Here is a 17,616-nt window from a genome sequence, read left to right on the forward strand (position 1 = left end):
CTCAAACTCGATCAAGACATGTTTCTTGCTGTACTTGTATTTTTCTTATTAGAAATCAAAAGAAATGAAGGCGAGAAATATATTGTTATAATTATATCTGCAACATTATTTATTGTGTTAACATCAGTTACAGTCACAGCAAAAATAAAACATGTACTAAAACATCTCAAAACACTCCTGCAGGATACACTTCACCATATGGCCATATGCTCAGTACGTTAAAAATCAAACAGCTGTTATTTTAATTATTGATCAAGATATTGACCTGTGTGCTGTCATGGTATTGGAAAGTAAAATAAACATCATCCCAATGTTGGACCATTGGAACAGTTCAAGTACATACTGATCCTCTGGAACCCTCACACATCTTTTTTGTTAGCACAGACAGAACGTTCTGTCTCTGAGGTTGAGTTCAGACAAAATACTTAGTAGACTGGACTGTGCATCATCAGAGGAGGAGCAGAGAAGCAAACAGAGGACTTTAAAATCCAGCTGATCATTTTCCTCTCAGATCAATAACTGCTTTACTGCAGGTAAGTCAAGTGTCTTTTTTCTGACTTGTCTCCATTTGCACCGTTTATTACACACTAACTCCTTTGTATTTACAGAGAAATGAGCCTGTTCCTAACTTTTTATTTAAAAGCATTTTAATAATGTAGGAAGACAAAGAAAAGGGGAACAAATATGAGGTCATGGGTGCACAGCACATCCAAATGAAAATATTTATAATTTGAGTAGTAACCTGGTTAATGGTTATATCCTGAAAACAAAGTCTGAGCATCGTATCATATGAATGTTGCTAAAATATGTATCTGATGTATGTCTGAAACATGGATTTTGAACTGAACATATAACACACATGCATCAACAGCATTGCAAAGACAATAAAACAGTAAGTTCACATGAAAAAATATAAAAGACAAACTTATGGGGATGTTTAGTTAATTATTGGTATGAGTTTATTTCTAATGTGTTTGTGTTGATATAGTTATTGAACTTATAATTGATTCATTGATTATGTGTATCCCATATCAGATTTTACAAAAATTGTAACTTTCTCATTGACTTTGGTACGATCACAGGAAAAGTCAAGTCTGTAGAGGAAGTAGCTGTGAAGAGAGGATCTGTAGTCTGTGGAGAGAGGATCTGTAGTCTGTGAAGAGAGGATCTGTAGTCTGTGAGAGAGATCTGTAATCTTGAAAGAGGATCTGTAGTCTGTGAGAGAGGATCTGTAGTCTGTGAAGAGAGGATCTTTAAGTCTGTGAAGAGAGGATCTGTAGTCTGTGAAGAGAGGATCTGTAGTCTGTGGAGACAGGATCTGTTGTCTGTGGAGAGAGGATCTGTAGTCTGTGAAGAGATGTCCTCCCAAGTCAGACTGAGGCTGCTGCCAAGTGCCAGATGTTTGTTTGACCAGCCTGTTCAGGTGAAGGTGGAGGGGCTGAGGTCGAGGCAGGTGGTCACCATGAGAGCCAGATCAACGGACGAGAAAGGAGTGGTGTTCAGCTCCTCAGCCACCTACAGGGCTGATGGGAGCGGGAAAATAGACTTGCTCAGAGACCCCTCACTCAGTGGGAGCTACGTTGGGGTTGAACCCATGGGTCTGCTGTGGTCGATGAAGGCAGACGCCTTACACAAGTACTTTTTCAAGGACAATGCACTACAACCCCATGTGGTGAAGTTCTCTGTGCATGAGGAGGGCAGGGAGGACAGGATGTTGGCAGAGGTGACCAATGAGAGGCTTCTGATTGGAAACGGGGTCAGCCGGGTTCCTGTCAAAGGGAGGAATTTTCAGGGAGTCCTGTTTACCCCCCCAGGTAAATAATTCTGTACTGCAGTTCTGTAAAATGGCTAAAAATTCATCCTGAACATTGTGCACATCTGATCCAGAGCTACTGAACGTCACTGCTGCCAAAGGAGGTTCGACCAGCTATTTACTCCAAGGGTTCACTTTTTTTTCCTGCAGCATTGGGAATTTTTAATGGGTGTGATGATTAAAGACAAAACATTTGATTTTTTGTTTGTTATCAGATTAGACACAAGTGGCTCTAAAGAACATCAGACCACATTTCATGTTAAATATTTTCATTTTTATTATTTAATAGTTTTCAAGTTTGTCTGTATGTAACTGAGCTACTGTGACCAAGGAATTTCCCTTATGGACCAATCAAGTTTATCTTAATCTAAATCTATCTAAACCAGTTAATTCCAAGTGATTCACATGCTTTGTCCTGCCTCTGTATATGTCTTATGATCCAGGACAAGGTCCGTTTCCTGCAGTGTTGGATGTGTCCACCTTTGCATCTGAGAAAAGAGCCAGTCTGCTGGCCAACAAAGGCTTTGTGGTTCTGGCTGTACCAGTTTACACTGACAAACCTCACAATGTCAAACAGACAAATCTGGACCATTTTAAAGAAGCAGTGGATTTTTTACAACAACAACCAAAGGTGAAGTCACTGATGCTTTTAAAGGGTCTTTCAGCTTTGTCTTAAATCACAAGTTAGTTGCCCTGATGAATATTGGAACATGCTCCTCTTGTATTCACGTTTTCCTGGTGTTCATATAAATCTTGCCAGTTTGAGTTTGTCATATTAAGTGAATATCTTCCAAAGATATAACCTCTTAACAAAAAAATGGCTCTTTGTGTTTTGTTCAGCATTAGTGGAAGGATATTTATAAAAAGAGAGAAAATGTTCACACAAAAAGCAGATTTTGATGAGAACATTACTAACTTTGTCTAACTCTGGTGGCTCAAGCAACATATCAGCTGGAGATCAATTTGGAGTGTCATTTTGAACAGAACAAGAACTGGCAAAGTAATCAAAATGGTAAATGGTCTTATACTTGTATAGCACTTTTCTACATTCAAGTGTACTCAAAGCACTTTCACACTATTTGTCCATTCACCCACTCGCTCACACATTCATACACCGGTGGAACAGCCACCAGGGGCAACTTGAGGTTCAGTGTCTTGCCCAAGCACACTTTGGTCTGTGGACCAGGGAGGCCAAGGATCAAATCACCAAACCTTTGGTTCATGGTCAACCTGCTCTACTTGCTCTACTCTACTATTCTTATGTGATCTTATACAGTTTTTCTTTAAAACTATGTTGGTATTACAAGTTTTTGAAAGGTGCATTACTTGGGACTTTGGAGATTTTAGCTATTATTTACACTAATGTCTTGATTCAGCTTTATATCCCAATATCTGAAAAGTCTTCATTAAACATATTATAACACCACTAATTTGCTAATATATCTCTTCTCAGGTGGGCAGTAAAGGAGTTGGCATAGTATCACAATCAAAGGGAGGAGAAATTGCACTTTCACTTGTTGCTTTTGTACCAGGTGTTGAGGCCACAGTGTGGATTAATGGCTGCAGTGCTGTTTCACTTGTTCCTTTGTACTATGAGAACCAACAAATCATCCCACCTTTACTGTTTGACACCAATAAGATGATTCACACTGAATCTGGAGCTAGCATAATCAAGTACGGTCTTGGAAATCCCTTGGCAGAGAAGAACAAGGGCAGCCTGGTCCCCATCGAACAAGCCAAGGGACGTTTCCTCTTTGTGGCAGCAGAGGACGACCACTGCTGGGACACCAAGGCTTGTATGGACCAGATGGTGGAGAGACTGAAGCACCATGGGAAAGAGAACTTTGAGACTGTGCGGTACCCTGGAGCTGGACACTTGATGGAGCCACCTTATAGTCCATACTGCCCCTCCAGTTTTAGTGGAGTTATTTCCTATGTGGTGCTGTGGGGGGGTGAAGCCAGGGCCCATGCTGCAGCTGAAGTCCATCTGTGGTCAAAGATCCAGGAGTTCTTCAAAACTCACCTGAGCTGTGATGCTGCACAAACTAAACCCAAGTTATAGATGCAAATAAGATAAGAGAAATAATAACAGATCAAGGTCTCATGGCTGCTAATTAACAATAGTTGATCATGTTTATGCTTGTTTGTTTTGTAATGAGTAGAACTTTCAATATGTGGTTTTGTGCACATTAATGAACATTCAGCTAGTAGAAATGTAACTCAAACAGAAGTTAATTCATTTTGAATTTCAGTTAATTTATCAAAGGTGATGCAAACTGTTGAAATATAGTAACCTGCTCTTTTTGCCATTTCAAAGTAAAATGATATATATGATTCTGATTAAAACATGCATAATATTTTGGTATCAAATGTTATGGTTAATACATAAATAAATACCCATTTCTCATTATTCACAGCAGTGAACTGATGTAACTTTTCTGAGTGTGCATGACACCGTGTTCGTGTGTCCTGTCTGAATGAGGGAGTCTGTGTGTATTCACCCCACAGTAGATTTACTTAAAGTTGGTGTTGGAACTGCAATTTTCTCCCTCAGTTCCACGTGTTCGTTTGATCAATAAAGCAGAGGCGATAAATATGGTTTCAAATAGTCCGTTTATTAAAACACACTGGATAAAGCAGTTACAGAGCTCTGGGTCAAACTTTCCCTAGCCAATAACACACTCTCTGTCAGGGCAAGAAGTCTGACTGGCTATTCTTCCCTCGACCCAATGATAATATTACAGAACAAAATGTGCAATCTTTAGGAAGTTCCTAAGTGAAAGTGTTCCTCTCCCATAGGTTGAGAAGGGTGAGATAACCTGATGTTGCCATGCCTCCAGGCAGAGGTCAACCTGTTCCTGCAAGACAGAATACAACAACAAAAGCAACATGCACATCCTATCTGATGTTATGTCTAGTTCACTTCTTGCACTGTGAGAAACCTTGCAATTACTGAAAAACATGTTCATCTCTAAGCTACTACTGTTTTGCACATACCAAATGCTTCATAACTATAACTGTAATAATGCCTTATGCCTTAAGTTATAATGTAATAAAGGTAATAATTCCCACACTGGAGTGTGGATGAAAGCAAACAGCCCATGCAACATTCCTATTTTTCCAATCTGTTATGAACCTAGGTTTCCGTTTCCTGTTGGACTTTGATTTTGGTGTTTGGGTTTCCTGTGTATCTTTGATCAGTAATAGGTAGCTTTATTTCTCATTATTTCATCAGTTTAGATCAGCTCCACCTATGTTAATTAGTTCTGTCCTGAGTCTATTTATACCTCCTGTGTTCCTTTGTTCCATTTCAGGTCATATTCTGTGTAGTACTAAAACATTTCTTACACTAGGGAAGTCATAGTATTACAGCTGCACAGTATGTGCAGGGCATGTGCTGCCATAACACTGAAAGACATTTGATGCTTATCAAGTTGAAAAGACATGTTGAGTAAACGTGATGGTGTGGAATAACATATGAACATTTGTAAATAATCAAATACAATGAAGAGGTGAATATTCTTAAATTTCATCCCTCTTGTGTTTGTTTCTAAACTATCAGAGGGAAGAGGGACATAAAAGTGCATGCAGGGTGGGTGGAGTCCCTAAAAAAAGCTCAATCACTTATTTCACATTACATGTTTTTATTTAATTGACATTACTTTGTAGAACCCTTTTTTTCACTTTGAGACTAAAAACATTTTTTTTGTAATTTTATTTTGTCCAAAAAGTCAAACAGCTGTTATTTTAATTATTGATCAAGATATTGACCTGTGTGCTGTCATGGTATTGGAAAGTAAAATAAACATCATCCCAATATTGGACCATGGGAACAGTCCAAGTACATACTGATCCTTCTGAAACCTCAGTCATCTTTTTGTTTACCACAGACAGAACGTTCTGTCTCTGAGGTTGAGTTCAGACAAAATACTTAGTAGACTGGACTGTGCATCATCAGAGGAGGAGCAGAGAAGCAAACAGAGGACTTTAAAACCCAGCTGATCATTTTCCTCTCAGATCAATAACTGCTTTACTGCAGGTAAGTCAAGTGTCTTTTTTCTGACTTGTCTCCATTTGCACCGTTTATTACACACTAACTCCTTTGTATTTACAGAGAAATGAGCCTGTTCCTAACTTTTATTTAAAAGCATTTTAATAATGTAGAAAGACAAAGAAAAGGGGAACAAATATGAGGTCATGGGGTGCACAGCACATCCAAATGAAAATATTTATAATTTGAGTAGGAACCTGGTTAATGGTTATATCCTGAAAACAAAGTCTGAGCATCGTATCATATGAATGTTGCTAAAATATGTATCTGATGTATGTCTGAAACATGGATTTGAACTGAACATATCACGGGTTGGCGTGTGTGTGGAGGTGCGGGAGAGAAAGTTGAACCCAAATGCAGGTAAAACAAGGCGTTACTTTTTCCTGGGAACTCCAGGGCACAAAACACAAATTCAAACAAACAGGATGAGACAGTCGAAACTAAGAACACTTCCACTGGTACATCAACTGAATCTGACAACTAACTAATGCTTCTGCAGGGAACAAAGGAAGAAGGGAGGTATAAATAGGGAGAACACAAAAGGTGATAGAACACAGGTGAACATAATAGGACCAGGTGAAGCTAATAGACACAAATTACTAACATAAAGCTGCCAGAGACCAGAACAGGGGGGAAACAGGAAGTCAATAAAAAATAAGAGTCCTCTGGCAGGAAGTCCCCAGAGGGACTCATGACAGAAAATATAACACACTTGCATCAACAGCATTGCAAAGACAGTAAAACAGTAAGTTCACATGAAAAAATATAAAAGAAAAACTTATGGGGATGTTTAGTTAATTATTGGTATGAGTTTATTTCTAATGTGTTTGTGTTGATATAGTTATTGAACTCATAATGGATTCATTGATTATGTTTATCCTATATCACATTTTACAAAAATTATAACTTTCTTATTGACTTTGGTACATCCACAGGAAAAGTCAAAATCTGAAGAGTGGATCTGTAGTCTGTGAAGAGAGGATCTGTAGTCTGAAAAGAGGATCTGTAGTCTGTGCAGAGAGGATCTGTAGTCTGTGGAGAGAGGATCTGTAGTCTGTGGAAAGATGTCCTCCCAAGTCAGACTGAGGCTGCTGCCGAGTGCCAGATGTTTGTTTGACTAGCCTGTTCAGGTGAAGGTGGAGGGGCTGAGGTCGAGGCAGGTGGTCACCATGAGAGCCAGATCAAGACGAGAAAGGAGTGGTGTTCAGCTCCTCAGCCACCTACAGGACTGATGGGAGCGGGAAGATAGACCTGCTCAGAGACCCCTCACTCAGTGGGAGCTACTTTGGGGTTGAACCCATGGGTCTGCTGTGGTCCATGAAGGCAGAGACTTTGCACAAAAGGTTTCAAAAATCATGTGCACTAAATCCCCATGTGGTGAAGTTCTCTGTGCATGAGGAGGACAGGGAGGACAGGATGTTGGCAGAGGTGACCAATGAGAGGCCTCTGACTGGAAACGGGGTCAGCCGGGTTCCTGTCAAAGGGAGGAATTTTCAGGGAGTCCTGTTTACCCCCCCAGGTAAATAGTTCTGTACTTTTCACCACAGTCTGTACAACATACAGTACTGTAGTTATCACTGTTTGTAGTAGTTGTATCAGTTTAGTGTCATTGCATCAGAATTTCAAGGATGCACATTATGTAATGAGCTAAGATTTCCTGTGATTCTCTATAGACATTTACTGTGTTGTATATGTCTTATGATCCAGGAGAAGGTCCATTTCCTGCAGTGTTGGATCTCTGCACCTTAATGTGTGAGAAAAGAGCCAGTCTGCTGGCCAGCAGAGGGTTTATGGTTCTGACTGTACCAGTTTACACTGATCACCCTGACAATATCAAACAGATACATCTGGACCATTTGAAAGAAGCAGTAGATTTTTTACAACAACAACCAAAAGTGGGCAGTAAAGGAGTTGGCATAATGGCACGATCAAAGGGAGGTGATATCGCACTTTCACTTGCTGCGTTTGTATCAGGTGTTAAAGCTGTAGTGTCCATTAATGGCTGCAATGCTGTTGTAAGTGTTCCTCTTTATTATCAGAATCATCAAATCATCTCACCCTTAGGGTCTGACATCACTAAGCTCATTACCACTGAGTCAGGAGCTAGCATAATCAAGTATGGTCTTGGAGATCCCCTGGCAGAGGAGAACAAGTACAGCCTGGTCCCCACTGAACAGGCCAAGGGACATTTCCTCTTTGTGGCTTCAGAGGACGACCTTAACTGGGACAGCAAGGCTTACATGGACCAGATGGCGGAGAGACTGAAGCACCATGGGAAGGAGAACTTTGAGACTCTGTGTTACCCTGGAGCTGGACACCTGCTTGAGCCACCTTATGGTCCATACTGCCCCTCCAGCTTTCATAGGATAGTTCACCATGTAGTCCTGTGGGGGGGTGAAGCCAGGGCCCATGCTGAAGCTGAAGTCCACCTGTGGTCAAAGATCCAGGAGTTTTTCAGAACTCACCTGAGCTGTGATGCTGCACAAACTAAAGCGAAATCATAGATTCAAATAAGATAAGAAAAATATAAAAATATAATAGCAAATCACGATAACACGGCTGCTGAGTAATTATAGCAGATCATGTTTATGCTTCTTCTTTTGGGTAGAACTTTGAATATTATATAATACATTATATAATTATACAATATAATATTACTTTTAATGTTTTTCCTTTAAATATTATTTATGTGATTCATTTTAACTTAGTATGGGCTGAATATGTTTAAAAGACGAACATAGTAAGATGCATTTAGCATTTTGCAGAGATCTCAAACATGGATGTCACTCTTGAAAACAGAAGGACCTGTGTCATTTGGTGTAACAGTGTGATGAACGTTTCAGACAACTATGGAGGTTTACAGCATAGACAAATAAAAGAAACCTGTTTCTGTATTAAACAACGTTATGGTGAGAATTTCAAATTAAATGTTGGGATTTGTGTAAATTAACAGAAACACATAAAATCACCACCCACATTTCTTTCATTCTATATGGGCCCTGTGGCCCGAGACTTATTTAGACTGTAGTAGTAAATTGTCCTTCCTCTCATTGAGAAAGATACTGTGTAAGCTGATATTTTCTATTTGGTATTTTTCAGTCTTGTATATGGACACATTTCATTCAAGTTGAACTTAAAGATTTTTTCAAAATTTCTTCCAAATTATCTCATTTTGTCTCCTTACCAAGTTTTGCAGTGTACATCATGAGTGCCTGTTACTGAAGCCTCAGCTTATACTCTGTAAATGCTGTAAATATGTTTGCAAACTTGATTTTCCAACATGTAAACAAATAAATGTAAAAAAAAAACAAGCCTCAAGTTGTAGCACAGTGTGGTGCTTAATTTAATTCTTAATGCCATTTTTTAACTAAATAAACAATGTTGTTATAACAATTGTTCCAGAAACTAAACTACAATACCCAGTGTTTGGACACGTAGCTGACATTTTATCCAGCAAAACATGACAAACATTTTCAGTGGTACACTGAGGCTTTGTCTACAATGAAGCATATATACTAAAACTCACCCTAATACTTTTATTTTAATAAGGCTGTTACCCTGTTGCCTAGTTCTTCCAATTTTGAAAGGTTTCATTTGATGCCTCTGCTTATTTGGCTTGTTAAATATTAGATCCCTGGAAGATAACTTGTTTTACACAGTCTCTACTTTGTGATGTCAATTTTTTTTCATTACTTAAATATTAAGTTCAGGTGATTTTGCCACAACAGAAATAAACCTGTCCCCCAGGACGTGGTTGCTGTGGCCTGGTTGTGATTCATGGAAACAGATTTAAATCCTGCTTAGTAGAGATTATTCTGTTATTCACAGTAGAGAGTCAGGGGCTAGCGTGGTCAAGTATGCTGTGCACAATCTCCTGGCAGAGGAGAACAAGGGCAGTCTGGTCCCCACTGAACAAGCCAAGGGATGTTTCCTCTTTATAGCTTCAGAGGACGACCTCAACTGGGACAGCAAGGCTTACATGGACCAGATGGTGGAGAGACTGAAGCGCCATGGGAAAGAGAACTTTGAGTCTCTGTGTTACCCTGGAGCTGGACACTGGCTGGAGCCACCTTATGGTCCATTCTGCCCGTCCAGCTTTCATTGGGTTGCAGGCAAACCAGTCCTGTGGGGGGGTCAGTCCAGGGCCCACACAACAGCTGAAGTTCACCTGTGGAAGAAGATCCAGGAGTTCCAAGAGCTCACCTGAGCTGTGATGCTACACAGACTAAAGCCAAATTATAGATGCTATTATAGAACATTGCATTTATAACTCAGGCCTGGCAAATAGTTTTAGTGGCTGTCTTGTAATCTTTTGTAATTTTAAGTCATTTCTGGTATAATATTAAAAAAAATTGTAAATTCTGTTTTTAGTTATTGATTATAGACAGGCAGGTAGATGGTCAGTCCCAAAGGGAAGTTAGAGTGTTGCAGCAGCACAGTTTGTATAAATAAACACCATAGATAAAGTCTTGGATTTAGACTTGGGATTTTAACTCAAGTCTTAAATCACACATACAGTGACTTGAGACTTGATTTCAGACTTGTTCTTAAAAGGCTTGGTTTGGGCTCCGGTTCTGGGACATGCGAACAGTCTTTAATTGACTTTTTTAGGTTGTTCAGCTCATTAACATTAAGGAAATGTATAAGCTGAAAGTCAACTGTAAACAACAGACAGATAAGTCAATTTCACAAACTAGACATACATTCTTAGTTCACTTCTTAGATGACACTGAAGACAATATTACAGACCTGGAATGAAATCAGGTAAATAAAGTCATTTACATGATTTTGTGGCAGGGGGGTGTGTTTTTTTTTTCATATACCACATAGTAATAGCCAGTTTAGTCATCAACCAAACAACTAATCAGTGCTGATACTGTATATATTAATAGATAATGGAGTGATTATAATACAGTACATGGTTTGCAATAATTAAGATATATCAGTGCAGATTTCTAGGCAGTCTGGACTGCATGTAGGAGACTAGATTGCTACTCTCAACCATTAGAGACTTGAGACTTGCAAAATAATCACATAAACACTTGTATCTTCTGCCTTAAAGGGGACTGTGCTATAATGTGCAATTTAAAGAAAATCTGCAAAGTAAGTGCAGTTGTCAAACACATACTGTTGAGTAAATGTGGTGGCATAGAAATATTATGTATATAAAAATGCAAATAATCAAATACAATGATTTAAATATATTATTGAGGTGAATATTCTATCATTGATGTTTTGTGTTTCCCTCAGTTGTGTAAAACAAACACAGGTTAGTGAGCGTCTTCTGCTGGACAAAGTTTGCAGCTGCACTGAGCTTCATCCACAGGAACCAGCAGTGTTTATACCAGGAAAGGTGAATCAGGTCAGTAACAGCCAGTTTATTCTTGGAGAAGTGCAATAATAGTCTGTGACTGATTGGAACTGAGTGTTTGATTCATGTAGTGACATGTAAACATGTTGATTTGTCCTGCATCAGAGTCTTGGGTTGAAAGAGGATCAGATTCGGTGCGTTTACACACTGACCGGGTTTAATACGGGGGACGGGTTGGACATGTCCCCCCACCCAATACTGGAGACATCTGCATTTGTCCCATCCAAATGTTAAACCACTGAACATTAGAAAGTCTGATTTTTAAAGTGTCACACCGACTAAAAACCCGAGCACAGTGTCGATACAGAGTCAGTAAACTTTGGCCGAGATAAATCAGTCAGTCGTGTGGCTCAAATAACAGAAGTCACTAACGTGTTACATGAACTAGCTAGTTGAAGAATGGAAGACGATTAAACCAGTAAAGGAGTTTGAAATGACAAGTTTGGTGGTTTGTGACTGAGATTTACCCACAGCAGTTAACGTTACGTTAGCTAACGTTAGCTCTCCAACGGAGAAGTAACATCACTCTAAGGTTATGCTGTGGCTAAGCTAACTGGCTACTAGCACAACGATGGCTGATTTAAGCTTTTTAAGACGCCCTGTTTCTAACACTCTGGGTTCACTAACGCCAACTATGGTCAAGCCGTTAAAAAAACAACAATCCGGTAACGTCAACGTAAGCTCCGCCTTTTACGTTAACGTTTTTACGTTAACGATACCATTAACTTTAGTCTCGTCTCAGTCCTGTGACGTCAGGTCTTTCTCGGTGTTAACGGTTCCCACCGTGACTGATTGATTGATAACTATCGTTACTGTATTTGGAAACATAACTGGCACCAAAGTCACCTACACATTAATCATCTCATACATATTCTGGCTTTTCAGTTGTGTTTTCTGTTTTGTCTTGTAATTATTGTGTTGACACTTAATTTTTTCATATTTACTGTCACAGTCACGGGACAAACTCTACGTCTGTGGAGAGAGGATCTGTAGTCTGTGGAGAGAGGATCTGTAGTCTGTGGAGAGAGGATCTGTAATCTGTGGAGAGAGGATCTGTAGTCTGTGAAGAGAGGGTCTGTAGTCTGAAAAGAGGATCTGTAGTCTGTGGAGAGAGGATCTGTAGTCTGTGAAGAGAGGATCTGTAGTCTGTGAAGAGAGGATCTGTAGTCTGTGAAGAGAGGATCTGCAGTCTGTGGAGAGAGGATCTGTAGTCTGTGAAGAGAGGATCTGCAGTCTGTGAAGAGAGGATCTGTAGTCTGTGAAGAGACGATCAGTAGTCTGTGGAGAGAGGATCTGTAGTCTGTGGAGAGAGGATCTGTAGTCTGTGAAGAGAGGATCTGTAGTCTGTGAAGAGAGGGTCTGTAGTCTGAAAAGAGGATCTGCAGTCTGTGAAGAGAGGATCTGTAGTCTGTGAAGAGAGGGTCTGTAGTCTGAAAAGAGGATCTGCAGTCTGTGAAGAGAGGATCTGTAGTCTGTGAAGAGAGGATCTGTAGTCTGTGGAGAGAGGATCTGTAGTCTGTGAAGAGAGGGTCTGTAGTCTGAAAAGAAGATCTGTGGTCTGTTGAGAGAGGATCTGTAGTCTGTGGAGAGACGATCTGCAGTCTGTGAAGAGAGGATCTGTAGTCTGTGAAGAGTGGATCTGTAGTCTGTGGAGAGAGGATCTGTAGTTTGAGAGGATCTGTAGTCTGTGAAGAGACGATCTGTAGTCTGTGAAGAGAGGATCTGTAGTTTGAGAGGATCTGTAGTCTGAGAGGATCTGTAGTCTGAGAGGATCTGTAGTCTGTGAAGAGAGGATCTGTAGTCTGTGAAGAGAGGGTCTGTAGTCTGAAAAGAGGATCTGCAGTCTGTGAAGAGACGGTCTGTAGTCTGTGGAGAGAGGATCTGTAGTCTGTGAAGAGAGGATCTGCAGTCTGTGAAGAGAGGATCTGTAGTCTGTGAAGAGACGATCTGTAGTCTGTGGAGAGAGGATCTGTAGTCTGTGAAGAGAGGATCTGTAGTCTGTGGAGAGAGGATCTGTAGTCTGTGAAGAGAGGGTCTGTAGTCTGAAAAGAGGATCTGCAGTCTGTGAAGAGAGGATCTGTAGTCTGTGAAGAGAGGGTCTGTAGTCTGAAAAGAGGATCTGCAGTCTGTGAAGAGACGATCTGTAGTCTGTGAAGAGAGGATCTGTAGTCTGTGGAGAGAGGATCTGTAGTCTGTGAAGAGAAGGTATGTAGTCTGAAAAGAAGATCTGTGGTCTGTTGAGAGAGGATCTGTAGTCTGTGGAGAGACGATCTGCAGTCTGTGAAGAGAGGATCTGTAGTCTGTGGAGAGAGGATCTGTAGTCTGTGAAGAGAGGGTCTGTAGTATGAAAAGAAGATCTGTGGTCTGTGGAGAGAGGATCTGTAGTTTGTGGTGAGACGATCTGTAGTCTGTGAAGAGAGGATCTGTAGTCTGTGAAGAGAGGGTCTGTAGTCTGAAAAGAGGATCTGCAGTCTGTGAAGAGAGGGTCTGTAGTCTGTGAATAGAGGATCTGTAGTCTTTGAAGAGAGGATCTGCAGTCTTCGAAGAGAGGATCTGTAGTCTGTGGAGAGAGGATCTGTTGTCTGTGAAGAGAGGATCTGTAGCCTGTGGAGAGATGTCCTCCCAAGTCAGACTGAGGCTGCTGCCAAGTGCCAGATGTTTGTTTGACCAGCCTGTTCAGGTGAAGGTGGAGGGGCTGAGGTCGAGTCAGGTGGTCACCATGAGAGCCAGATCAATGGACGAGAAAGGAGTGGTGTTCAGCTCCTCAGCCACCTACAGGGCTGATGGGAGCGGGAAGGTAGACCTGCTCAGAGACCCCTCACTCAGTGGGAGCTACGTTGGGGTTGAACCCATGGGTCTGCTGTGGTCGCTGAAGGCAGACGCCTTGCACAAGTACTTTTTCAAGAACAACGCACTACAACCCCATGTGGTGAAGTTCTCTGTACATGAGGAGGACAGGGAGGACAGGATGTTGGCAGAGGTGACCAATGAGAGGCTTCTGATTGGAAACGGGGTCAGCCGGGTTCCTGTCAAAGGGAGGAATTTTCAGGGAGTCCTGTTTACCCCCTCAGGTGAATAATTCTGCACTTTCTGTTTTCACTACAATCTAACTACATTTTGTGTAATAATAAGAGTGATTCTGTATATCAAGAATGCATATTATATAAGATCCAGAATTTCATTTGATCAATAATTGACATTTACTGTGTTGTTTATGTCTTATGATCCAGGAGATGGTCCATTTCCTGCAGTGTTGGATCTGTCCACTTTTGCATCTGAGAAAAGAGCCAGTCTGCTGTCCAACAAAGGCTTTGTGGTTCTGGCTGTACCAGTTTACAGTGACCACCCTGACAATGTCAAACAGACAAATCTGGACCATTTTAAAGAAGCAGTGGATTTTTTACAACAACAACCAAAGGTGAGCTTTGTGAAGTTAATGATTGTTTTAGAGGACATGTTGACAATTTTTTATTCTGTCTTAAAGCAAAGGTCAGTTGTCACAGATAGGCAACATAAGTTTTTTGGTTTGATGATGCAGAAAAAATCAGGAGCAGAGTATGAGCAGTCAACGCAGAGTCCAGGAATCAGGCAAAGTAAACACAGCGAAAGACTCAGTGGTTAGAAAACTACAGCAGTAATGTTGTGGCTGACTGCTGCCACAGCAGACAGGTGGTAATGAAAGAGATGAGCTACAGGTGAGTCAATGAGCAGAAACTGATCAGGGGAGTGTCGTGGCATAAAAAAGAGGAACTTTTCTGAAAAAGTGTAAAAACTTGATCGGCGACAGTAGTGGGGAAAAACAGAAACCCAGAGTGGAGTCTGACTAAATGATCTCTCCCTGATTTGTTTTTCATGTTTACACACTATTACTGAACCTGTCTAACATATTTAAGATTAATTTGGGGTGCTGTGGATTTTGTTCCTGGACTCTGTGTTGAAACATATTTTATTGCCTCTAACTAGCATGTTTTTCTTCTCAGGTGGGCAGTAAAGGAGTTGGGATAATATCACGGTCAAAGGGAGCTGATATCGCACTTTCACTTGCTGCTTTTGTACCAGGTATTGAGGCTGTAGTGTGGATTAATGGCTGCAGCTCCATTGTGGGTGTTCCTGTGTACTATAAGAACCGCCAGATTCTCTCAACATTACCGTTTGACTTCAACAAGGTAATTCGCACTGAATCAGGAGCTAGCATAATCAGATATGGTCTTGAAGATGCCGTGACAGAGAAGAACAAGGGCAGTCTGGTCCCCATTGAACAAGCCAAGGGACACTTCCTCTTTATAGCTTCTGGGGACGACCTCAACTGTGACAGCAAGGCTTACATGGACGAGATGGCGGAGAGACTGAAACACCATGGGAAGGAGAACTTTGAGACTGTGTGTTACCCTGAAGCTGGTCATTTATTGGAGCCACCATATGGTCCATACTGCCCCTCCGCTTTACATGGGCTCATTCGCTTCCCGGTCCTGTGGGGGGGTGAACCCAGAGCCCATGCTGCAGCTGAAGTCCACATGTGGAAGAAGATGCAGGACTTCCTCAGAACTCACTTGAAATGTGATGCTGCATAGAATAAAGCCAGGTTATAGATGTAGCTATAGCGATACAAACAACACATTGATAAAATCACTGCATTTATTAAGTGGAAATCACAATCTAATCCACAATTCTGAAAATTTGCTCTATTTAATTATTGATCATAGAACAGTTACACTTGTAGCACAGTATCAATGATTAGTCCATGTCTTTTTGTGTAAACTGTACCAAAAACCTCTAGAAATAATGTGTTAACTTATGACCTCCTTCTAATAACAGTCTGGTAAACCTAACCTATAGTACATCCATAGATTAGGCAAGAGGGTAGAGTTATGCAACACACTGTATGTTCTGTTGTATCACACTGGAACTTGTACCCAGAACCTCCTGACTGTTCAATAGCCCACAGTGTAAATGAACTGCTAAAAGATCATCTTCATGCTTGATGTTCCAAATTTGGAACATTAAACAAATATACTGCTATAAACTAATTCAGTGTTTCTCATGTGTGAAATTTGTTAAGCACAGTTATGATGATTTAAGTCATTTTAAGTGAACAAAGGAAATGTTTTCAGACGTTTGTCTGTATCATAATAGGAACATCATTAGTTGAATTTGTCTCTTGAAATTCAGTCTGAGCCCTGTTTATCAATAACTTTAGCAAAAGGTTCCTGATCAGGAACATATGACTGGGGGAACTTCTGCTCATGAAGCTTTTAAATAAACCCTGTCAGGCTGTCAGTTTCTAAGCCATGTCTGAGTTTAACTTTCTTAAATGTTTGTTAATGAGGCAATGTCGATCATAAAATACATCTTAGGACAGAAAACACGTTTAGTCGACCAATCAGCAGTCAGAAAGAAGAACGGTGAGGCGTAAATGTGCCTGAGCGACCAATCACTGAGCCTGTTTGTTTGTCCACATAGACCCTTTTTATTTTTTATTATTTGACTTATAACTTCGGGCTTTATAGTTTAACTTCATAACTACTGCAGGCAATCAATATCAATTCACCCGATTGCACTACAAAGTTGACACAAACTTTTAAGTAGAAACTGGGCCTGTAGCCTGTCATTTTTTTTTCCATGGCTCAGTGCACAGATTTACCAGTTTCTCTCTTAATCCAGATTGTATTCACATAAAGGCTCATTTAGGAGATTACCCAAGTGTCACATTTATCAAATAATGTACCATTTGATTTGTAATGCAAAAATGTTTTTATGTTGTTGTTTCCTAGTGAATCAATAAACTAACCATTCTGTGACATCCCATAAAAGTGGTGTTAATATATATATTTAGAATCAAATTTATTGCCAACTGGATTTATTTATCATATTAGGCTATATCTAAAATATATATTTATAAAATAAAATATATATATTATACACAGAAAAGAATTATGTTGTGTTTTTCCAAGATTTTAAAATTGGGTGCAAGTGTAACCACTATCTTGTCTTCCTTAATTAAAAACAAAAAGCTTATTACTGCACATTTGCATATGTTAATATGGACAGGTGTGACCAGTACCAGTCTGTACACAGACGTTTGGAAATATATGTGTTACATCCATTGAACTAAGTTTTTAAATCAATACATATTAAGAAATATTGAAAAATAACGCAAAATTTGTGAGATCTCTTCATACAATGGAGTCTGTACAAGCACCTGTATGGTCAAGTAGAGTATGAGCTTAGGATTGTATTGATATACATTTGGCTTGTTAATTTTTCATTTGTAATGATAGCATTGTCACTATGTTATCTGCTTGTGCTTGTCTATGCAGAACATTTACCTAACCTGTTGACTTTGCTATGTCCACAGGACAAACTCTAAATCTGTGAAGAGAG

At 40.2% G+C, this 17,616-nt stretch overlaps 2 protein-coding genes and 1 pseudogene across 2 annotated transcripts; all 3 read left to right on the plus strand.

Annotated features, from left to right (window-relative positions):
* The first annotated feature begins 1,331 nt into the window (after positions 1–1,331).
* On the plus strand, positions 1,332–4,223 carry LOC113128138 (acyl-coenzyme A thioesterase 3-like). The gene is made up of 3 exons (XM_026303640.1): positions 1,332–1,814; positions 2,257–2,444; positions 3,267–4,223. The coding sequence occupies exons 1-3, from the start codon at positions 1,358–1,360 to the stop codon at positions 3,873–3,875; spliced, it is 1,254 nt and encodes a 417-aa protein (XP_026159425.1). The 5' UTR covers positions 1,332–1,357; the 3' UTR covers positions 3,876–4,223.
* A 2,705-nt stretch (positions 4,224–6,928) lies between these two features.
* On the plus strand, positions 6,929–8,368 carry LOC113133134 (acyl-coenzyme A thioesterase 1-like; annotated as a pseudogene).
* Positions 8,369–13,312: 4,944 nt separating this feature from the next.
* LOC113128857 (acyl-coenzyme A thioesterase 3-like) lies at positions 13,313–17,045 on the plus strand. The gene is made up of 3 exons (XM_026304857.1): positions 13,313–14,306; positions 14,466–14,653; positions 15,216–17,045. The coding sequence occupies exons 1-3, from the start codon at positions 13,850–13,852 to the stop codon at positions 15,804–15,806; spliced, it is 1,236 nt and encodes a 411-aa protein (XP_026160642.1). The 5' UTR covers positions 13,313–13,849; the 3' UTR covers positions 15,807–17,045.
* Positions 17,046–17,616: the final 571 nt, after the last annotated feature.

Source organism: Mastacembelus armatus, unplaced genomic scaffold, assembly GCF_900324485.2.
Source record: "Mastacembelus armatus unplaced genomic scaffold, fMasArm1.2, whole genome shotgun sequence".
Classification (NCBI taxonomy): domain Eukaryota; kingdom Metazoa; phylum Chordata; class Actinopteri; order Synbranchiformes; family Mastacembelidae; genus Mastacembelus; species Mastacembelus armatus.

Bases quoted from the DNA above. Each gene is read 5' to 3' on its own strand.
- LOC113128138 (XM_026303640.1), top strand. From the start codon at position 1,358: ATGTCCTCCCAAGTCAGACTGAGGCTGCTGCCAAGTGCCAGATGTTTG. The intron at 1,815-2,256 runs GTAAATAATTCT...CTTATGATCCAG, and splicing joins AGTCCTGTTTACCCCCCCAG to GACAAGGTCCGTTTCCTGCA. The intron at 2,445-3,266 runs GTGAAGTCACTG...ATCTCTTCTCAG, and splicing joins TTTTACAACAACAACCAAAG to GTGGGCAGTAAAGGAGTTGG.
- LOC113128857 (XM_026304857.1), top strand. From the start codon at position 13,850: ATGTCCTCCCAAGTCAGACTGAGGCTGCTGCCAAGTGCCAGATGTTTG. The intron at 14,307-14,465 runs GTGAATAATTCT...CTTATGATCCAG, and splicing joins AGTCCTGTTTACCCCCTCAG to GAGATGGTCCATTTCCTGCA. The intron at 14,654-15,215 runs GTGAGCTTTGTG...TTTTCTTCTCAG, and splicing joins TTTTACAACAACAACCAAAG to GTGGGCAGTAAAGGAGTTGG.